Source organism: Podarcis raffonei, chromosome 1 (assembly GCF_027172205.1).
Source record: "Podarcis raffonei isolate rPodRaf1 chromosome 1, rPodRaf1.pri, whole genome shotgun sequence".
Classification (NCBI taxonomy): Eukaryota; Metazoa; Chordata; class Lepidosauria; order Squamata; family Lacertidae; genus Podarcis; species Podarcis raffonei.
The window spans coordinates 46,707,308-46,716,464 of record NC_070602.1 but is presented as its reverse complement, the minus strand read 5'-3'; the positions used below and the strand labels follow the sequence as shown (position 1 = coordinate 46,716,464).

The following is a 9,157-nucleotide window of genomic DNA, read 5'->3' as shown; positions in this document are numbered from 1 at the left end:
CCCACAGTTGCCAAAGCGATCCCCTCAAGCATTTATTTCACTGAAGCAATCCTTTGATGCACCAGTTGCTTTGTTGCCAAATAACATTTTGCATTGTCCATTGTGAGTTGTGCAATTTCCATTATAGCAATGTGCACCATCACTGCACGGGGCAGCATCTTGTACGTAAACATCTTCAGGACACAACTCTGAAGTCCCATTGCAGTAATCAGGAAGGTCACAGGCATGAACTATCTCTTTGCAAACAGACTGAGCTGGAAGAAATTGACAATTAACACAGCACTGTCCAAAAGCACAAGTGGCATCTGGACTCAACATGCACTTAGACTGGCAACATGGATCCAATTTGCATTGCTCTGGTGAGCCAGTCACATTCCTCTTTATCTTCTACTATTATGTTTCCACAGGATACAAATTTATACATTAGATCAGGGACTGGTGGAACTAACAAACATTGAAAGTTCCTTACTGAGAAGTAATCCTTACAACTACAATTGCTAAACTTATCTGTGCTTGCTTGGTATGCAACAATAACGCAAGCATGTCGATCACAAGTGCAGTATTTTTCAACATATTGCAGAGTTCCGCCCTGTTGTGCCTAGTAGACAAATATAATGAAGAAGGGCTTAAAAAACTTTAGAAACTTAAATGTATCTCTGCATAATACTGTCCATTATATCCTGTGCATTTTGTTTCCACGGTACTCTGCACTCTTCAGTTGCTTTGATATGAAGACATGGAATCACTAAGATTACGTAACGTTGTGATGCTCAGCTGTTAAAGTGTTTTGTTGCCTTTTTATCTCTGCATAATACTGTCCATTATTTCCTGCACATCTATTTGACACATTCAGTGTATTGTTCAATTCTCTGATTCAGTTGGGACAGGATTTTCTTCCTTTTTTATATCTTCTTCATATGTTCTTTCTGGTTTTTTTCCAAAACGCTCTCTTGGGTGCTTCCTGAAATAATTACCCAGCCTAAGTATAGCAACAACAGTAAAAACAAGAAATACAATTGCTGCTATAATTCCTATAATGATGCCAATATGCTGTGAAGCCTTCCCTGGTGGTGGAGGTCCACTGTCAATGCTGCCGCCATAGCCTTCATTGAGACAATCTGGAGGAGCCCAGCCATAATCACAATGACAATGTTTGTAAGTGTTGCATATTCCTCGATTATGACACTTTGTGACATTGCAATCATATTTCAAGAGAGACACTTTCTTGCACTCCCCATTAATACACATCATTTCTGTGCCACAAGGAGTCCCATCTCTCACTGCTCCAATATCAGGTATCTCCATTCCAGCATGGTAATCTATACTCCAGCATTTCCTATTGCCTAGGGGTGTATTAATTATGGTGCTGTGTTCCTCCAAAGAAGGTACTGTATCAACATTTTCACACTGGATTCGGCCACACAAGATGTTCGGAGTATCACATTTCTTATAAGTGTCATGTCTAAGCCCACAGTTGCCAAAGCGATCACCTCGAGCATTCATTTCACTGAAGCAATCCTTTGATGCACCGGTTGCTTTGTTGCCAAAGATCATTCTGCACTGCCCATTGTGAGTTGTGCAATTCCCATGATAGCAATATGCCCCATCACTACACGGGGCACCATCTTGTACATAAACATCTTCAGGACACCATTCTGAAGTCCCGTTGCAGTACTCGGGGAGATCACAGCTGCTGACCTGTTCTCTGCAAACCTTATGAATTGGAAGATACTGGCACTCAACACAGCACTGTCCAAAAGCACAAGTGGCATCTGGACTCAACATGCAATTAGACTGGCAACATGGATCCAACTTGCATTGCTCTGTTGAGCCACAATCACATTCCTCTTTATCTTCCACTACTTTGTTTCCACAGTATGCTAATTTATACATTAGATCAGGGTCTAGTGGAACTAACAAACACTGTCTGTTCCTTACTGAGAAGTAATCCTTGTAACTGCAATTGCTAAACTTATCTGTGCTTACTCCATATGCAGCCATAACGCAAGCATGTCGATCACATGTGCAGTATTTTTCATCATGTTTCATTCCAAGATTATGTCCTAATTCATGGGCAAATATAACTGTAAAATCAAACAAACTGTAAGTCATATATGACTCAACACCAGTTGCCCAGTGGGCAAGACAAATTGTCCTTACGTACGCTAATCCAAGTGTATTTCCAAAACTTTTATATACAAATAAGTGAGCAGCATCAAGATCTATATGTTTACTTAGTGACTCTCTTACAAACGTGGCAAAATTGAGCAGTGTTTGTTCTATTGTGTCTTCGATTTTCATGAGGTTCTTTTCTGACCAAATCTCCAGGCCAGCTATAGACAACTCAACAGCAAGTGGCTCATATATTGAGTTTGCAGCATGGATAATATCTAGAACTTGCAAAGCAATACGACTTTCATTTCTGTCAAACCTGACATATCGTTCATGTTCTATCACAATGGCAAGCTCCAAGTATCTGGTATGTGTCCACCAGGCTCCTCTCGCATCAATTTGAACTGTTACATTATTTGTGCTTTGGATCATGGCCTCTTGGCGTCTTTGCTCTTCCTCTGTTAGCCCGCACCTCATTCGTACAGCACCCACCATTTCCTCCAATCTATACAACACATGTTGAGAAGTAGCAGATGCCTGAACAGGTTCGATTTCATAGGTGCGGTTTTCTAAGTGCAACAGACCCCTGAGTCCCCCTGAGCAAGTGCTGAGGGTGACTCGAGAGGCAGGATGGCCTTTTACCAAGCCGCGGTAGAAGCAGTCATCTCTGATGAAAGGATAGTCCATCTGAAGGTCCCCCTCCCTACTGTAAGTGAAGACAGGGAAATGTTTAGGCACAAAGCTCTTCTTTTTCCTGAGCTTCACGATGTGGCCCTTCCCCTCAATTTGCAGCAAGTAAGTGATAGTGTGGGGGTTTTGTCCATATCGGGGGGTTAATTTCCTTGGGACAATCATCTCATAGGAGGCATACCTATAGCCCTGTGGAGGGTTCTGACCTGCAGTCTCACTCAACACATTCCATGAGATCAGCACCAGCAGCCAGGGAAGACTGCTTGTCATCTTCCCTGACAGGTGAAAGAATGCACTAAGGCACCCCATGGGATGGCCTGTTGTGGGCCCAAAGCAAAATAGGAAGGAGACTCCTATAGAGAGAGAAGGATTCTGATGATAGCAACCGTCTGTAGATTTACCTTTGGAATGTGGGCGGGCCTTGGTGATTAGGGACAGAATAGAATGCAGAGACTGGGCGAGCGGGAAGCGGGTCAGAGTGCCTGACAGGGGACTTAACAGGAAGAACAGAAAGGAGTGCTGATAGGCTGAGGGCCATAGTGTCAGGGAATCATGGGAACTGAGTGCAGGGCAATGGAAGAATACCGAGTTGCATAGCTGTCAACCTTTCCCTTTTCTTGTGAGGAATCCTATTTGGAATAAGGGAATTTCCCTTAGAAAAAGGGAAACATTGACAGCTATGCGCTAGTAGGAGTTCCTATGGCCTTGTCATGAACAAATTTGGTATAGATATAGTTTTTCTTGTGCCACTGAAGGGCTGGAAGCAGGATATGTGAACAGCAAGTTGCCTGCTCTACAGAGATTTGGCCAGCAATATGCAGCAATAGCAGGTAAGGCGAAGGGGGAGTTTTTAATTATTATTATTTCATTAAATTTGTATAACGCCCTAAATCCATAGATCTCATAAATTTACAGTAAGATATTAGATGCAGGTTGGAGTAAAGGTAAAGGTACCCCTGCCCGTACGGGCCAGTCGTGTCCGACTCTAGGGTTGTGCGCCCATCTCACTTAAGAGGCCGGGGGCCAGCGCTGTCCGCAGACACTTCCGGGTCATGTGGCCAGCGTGACGAAGCTGCTCTGGCGAGCCAGCACCAGCGCAGCACACGGAAACGCCGTTTACCTTCCCGCTAGAAAGCGGTACCTATTTATCTACTTGCACTTAAGGGTGCTTTCGAACTGCTAGGTGGGCAGGAGCTGGGACCAAAAGATGGGAGCTCACCCCGCTGCGGAGATTTGAACTGCCGACCATGCGATTGGCAAGTCCTAGGCACTGAGGTTTTACCCACAGTGCCAACCGCAGGTTGGAGTAGTTTGTATCAAATGCTATAAATTTTATTTTAAATTTTATATTTGTTTTTAAAACAAATTATAGGAAGTCTTTACTTGTCCATCTGGTCCACAGAGTCACACTGTAGCTGTTGCATATGTGCTCCTTTTGATGAAAAGGCTCACATTCAAAATTCTCCAATGTGTCTACTCATTTTGAGGTGGCTCACTCCTTGCCCCACCAACACACATGCAGGGCATAGAGGGCAGCTGCCCCTCATCCCAAGGGCATCTTGGCGGTGACTCTTGGCTGCGAGTCCTGGAAGACCTGCTCTCTGCCTTGCAGCCTTTTCCCACCTGACCTAGGAGGGAGGGGCCCTGACTGACTTCAGCTACAAAAGCTGAGACTGCTGAACACACCCTTGGGCTGGGGTGTTGTTTGCCGAATTTTGTTGGGAGGGGTGGTGGTTGCTGCTGTTGCTGGTTTTTTGTATCTTTATTATAGATCTTGTGATTTATGTGGAAATTGTTCAGTTTGGTTGTATATTTTTTATGTTTTCTTTATTGCTTATGACTACTTTAGTTATGTTGTGGTTATGAGTCCAGCTACAAAAGCTGAGGCTGCTGAAGAGGCCAGAGACCATCTTGGCTGTCTCTTAGTGCAGACCCAGGTCATCGAGCCTGAGCTTCCTCATGAACTACCATTGGCAGTATTGTTTGCATACCAGTGCAAGTAGATAAACAGGTACCGCCTTACTGAATCAAGATAGACTATATCCACAGCATTTCCCTCATTCACCAAGTTTGTAATTCCATCAAAAAAAAAGAAATCTGATTGGTCTGCCATGACTTATTTTTGAAGCTTTTAAGGCACTTTCAACACCAGAAATCTGACATGGCTTTTAAAAATTCCATTGCATTTAAAACATGATAATGGATTTCCAGAATATTTTTTTCTTTTATTTTCATGACAAAATCAATTTTATTTGTGACAAATAGTTTTGTTTTGATTTACTGAGTGTTACGGGTCACACTCTAAATATATATTAAGCAGAATACATTTTTATAAAGAAATTAAAATACTCTCTTATCATAGAATCATAGAATTGTAGAGTTTGAAGGGATCATGAAGGTCTTCTACTCCAGCCCCCTGCAATCCAAGAATCCTTTGCCCAACATGGGCTCGAATCCACAACCCTGAGATTAAGATTCTCTGCCCTTGTAGTAAAGTTAGAGTTTGTTTAGAAGCTGTTCCTTGGTCAAGCAACAAGAGTGAGGCCTTGTGGGTAACCAACAAGCCACAAGGACCATGGGAAATAAGTTCTGTCCCTTTAACCTTAGACTAACAGGCTTCCAGGGTGTGAGAGGTTTATTATGGGAAAGGAAACCCCTGATTTAATGAAAGCTTTGACACCGGGTCCGAAGTTATGTGCATTCCCTCAGTGATGTTATCTGCCCTTGATTGCCTGGGAATGTGCATCTGCATAAGCTCCACGGAAAGGGAGGAACTCCTTTGATTTAGGCTCTGGGTTCTTAATGAGTCCAGCTGCCAAAAGTTAGATTGATTAGCCTGCAAGCCGGTCATTGGAGAATTTAAAAATAATCAGGAGTTATGATTGGTTCGGGAGGTTCCGACACTACGTGCAAATTGGGAATAAAAGATCTTGGGAATGGCTGAGAAAGTGCGCTCTGCAATCCGCAAATCGCCCGGCTGCTGATGTTCCAACTAAGTAGCCGTCCTTTCGTCCTTTGTGATGGAGAATTGCGAAAGCCTCTGAATGCGGAACATTGAAAGGACTTTAACTATTCTATCTGTGTCTTAGTCCTGAGTATGTAAGTCAGTCAGACTTCACAATGTTCTTATTTTCTTGCTTGTAACTTACTAAAGAAGTGCCTGCTATTTTAGCATGTTTTCTTATGTTCTTTTAAAATAATTTTTAAAAGAAGAAACTGTTTGGTTTGTGTGCCTTTCCGGGGGAAAAGCTAATTCCTAGCCTTACGCTTGGTTGCGCTCTACCGTAGAATTTCTGTCTGCAAGTCTGTAGATACAACTTGTGGAGGGGGGATAACCAGCAACAACGGGGCACAGCCTTCTCCCTGGGTTGTGACTCTGGGTTCCCCGGAACAGAGGGAGTGGTGGCAGCCCTACCAGGTATATTTGGTCTTGTTTCTGTAAAACGTAAACGCGCCTGCCAGCCCTGCTCAAGAAACCTGGTCTGGCCAGAGAGCAAAGACAGGTGAGGGAGGGGCGAGCGGCTGGAGGCAAGTTTACCACAGCCCTACTGACTTAATCTAGTTCTTTTTGAAAGTAATTTTGATTTTATAAAAAATGAGGGCAACTGCAAATGTTTGTTTGTTTGTTTGTTTAATAAAATTTATATACCACTTGATTGTAGGGGGGGAAACCTCAAAGCAGTTTTGAAAAGTAATATGTAATTGAAATATGTCACAAAGAGTTACAACATTATACAGCACACACATACAAACTGATTTAAATACATCTTTGGGATAATATGAATTTGTAGTAATTCAGCAGATTGTCTTGGTAGAACAAATTGTTTTATAGGCTTTAACAGACTAACTTTTTCTAATACTTTTTCTGGCAGAAAAACATGTTATCTCTGAAATGAGGCTGTGTGGTTTTTTACAGAGCTACGTCCTGGTTTTCTACACTTGCCTTTTGTTTGTAAGGAACCTCTGTAGAAACAAAGAAAGGTGGTTTTCTCCATTTACAATGGAGAGATGGATAGCTGAGGACCAGGCTCAAAACAGTGCCAGCGTGGACTCTGAGCAAGTGCAGACCTCAGACTATAAGCAAAAAGCCAGATGCCACTGTGTAAGATTAACTGTCTCGGTGACTAGCAGCCTCATTCCCTGGCCTTTAGTTTCCTATTGTTTCAAATAAGTGTGCCTACTTCACCTATGAAATTTTGGAGAGTAAAAGAGCAGCTCAGCCCCACATTCCAAATTCTAGTCTGGAAAGAGGAAGGTCTAACAAGGGCATAATAGTGCTTCCACCTTCCCCTTTTTCCTCTGCAGGCTGCTTCACCTTCAACTGTACTGAAAAGGGAAGAGCTGGGATGCTGTGGAATAGAGCATTGAAGCTCCTTCCTCCCTCAGCTGCAGTATCTGTGGCCAATATTTGCAACTCCGTGTGTGTGTGTGTGTGTGTGTGTGTGAGAGAGAGAGAGAGAGAGAGATGAGATCCAGTCACCTCTATGTGCAACACTGAAATTGGTCCCTATATAAGAAGATCAGTCTGCTATTAGCAGAACTTTGGAACTTAAGGATTAAAGCATCCCTCTTTTGTCCATAGCAACGTTCAGTAATCTCCCTTTAGGGTTTATTCAGAAGAAATTATTCATAACATTAGGACTTCTCAACCATTTTACACCTATTTTGATAAAAAATGTTAGCATTTGTACTTTCAGTGTTTTTAATCACTGTTTTTTGTCTTTTAAAACAAAGAAATAAACGCTTACTTGTATATTTTGAGTGACTGGTTGTGAGCCAGAGCCAGGCTCTCTTGGATGAAACCAATTTTCTGCATCCATTTTAATCAAGGTTTAGGTCTGTTTGGCCATGGAAACTGCTTTTGTTGTGCTGTATGATGACCTCAGTCAGGAGAGGGATGGGAGAATGTGTTAATTCCCTGTTAATCCTATTGATCTCTCAGCGGCTTTCAATACCATTCACCATGGTATCCTTCTGGAGCAGTTGTCCCAGTGTGAGGGTGGGCAGCACTGCTTTGCGGTGGTTCTGGTCCTACTTGGATAGTCATTTCCACAGGATGATGCTTGGAGAGTGCTTTTCAGCTTCACAAAGTCTTCAATGCAGGGCTCCTTAGGGATCAAGCATGGCCCCCATGCTGTTAAACATGTTAATCTACAGGATGTTAATCTACAGGAAACTGCTGGGTGGAGTCATCCAGAGTCTTGCAGTACGTTGACAGCAATATGTTGATGGCACATCTGGATTTCTTAACATCTACAAGTGTAGCAGTGGATGTGCATGACTGATGTCTTGACTCAGTAATAGACTGGATGGGAGCCAATAAACTGAAGCTCAGTTCAGATTAAACTGAAGTGAATGGTTCCCTAGACTGGATGGATGGGAAATGGCCTGCTCTTGATGGGATTACACTCCCTCTGAAGGAGTAGTTACATAGCTTGGGGATACTTCTGGAAACTTCGCTTTGCTGTCACTTGAGGCTCAAGTGGCCTTGGTAGCATGAAGTGCCTTCCATCTGCTTTGGCTGGTGGCCAGCCATACTCTGATGACCTCTGGGTTAGATTATTCAATGTGTTATACATGGGGCTGTCTTTGAAGGCAATTCAGAAGTTGGTACAGAATTCAGAAGCCAGGTTGCTCACGGAGGCAAGACAGTCTGAGCACATAACACCAATCCTGGCCGAACCACACTGGTTGCCAATCAGTTTCTGGGCCCAATTCAAACTGCTGGTTTTGACCTACAAAGCCTGTTGTGGCTCAGTACCCAAATACCTGAAGAAACACCTCTCCCCGTATAAACCAGCATAGACCCTCCAATAATAATCTGAGGCCTTTCTTCTTGTGCCTCCTCCTCAGGAGTTCTGGGGGGCGGCAACACAAGAAGGGGGCTTTTCAGTGGTGGCTCCCTACTTATGGAATGCTCCCCCTGAGGAGGCTCACCTGGCATCATGAAGAAATAGCTTTAGGCACTAAGCAAAAACTCCCCCCTCTTTTGCTAGACCTTTGTTTTTGGTTATCTGTGGTCTCCAGTGGTTGGAATGTTTTAATCCCGCCTTTTAAAAATGGGATTTTATTTTACATTTATCTTTGGTTTTTATTTTATTTTCTGCTGGTTTCAATGTACAGTATGTGTTTGTTTTTATATTATAAATCACTTTGGATTACCTTCTTTAAAGTATCAAGAATAAATTAGATAAACAAATCAACATTTTGTCATTTTAACATTTTGTTTCCACAGTATTCTGCATTCTTCAGTTGCTTTGATATGAAGACATGGAATCACTAAGATTACGTAACGTTGTGATGCTCAGCTATTAAAGTGTTTTGTTGCCTTTTTATCACTGCATAATACTGTCCA

At 42.8% G+C, this 9,157-nt stretch overlaps 1 protein-coding gene across 1 annotated transcript; it reads right to left on the bottom strand.

Moving 5' to 3' along the window:
* Positions 1-691: 691 nt before the first annotated feature.
* Positions 692-4,137, bottom strand: LOC128411996 (disintegrin and metalloproteinase domain-containing protein 20-like). Its single transcript, XM_053384694.1, has one exon. It carries the CDS (start codon positions 3,109-3,111, stop codon positions 862-864), a length of 2,250 nt encoding a protein of 749 aa, XP_053240669.1. The 5' UTR covers positions 3,112-4,137; the 3' UTR covers positions 692-861.
* Between the last annotated feature and the right edge of the window lie 5,020 nt (positions 4,138-9,157).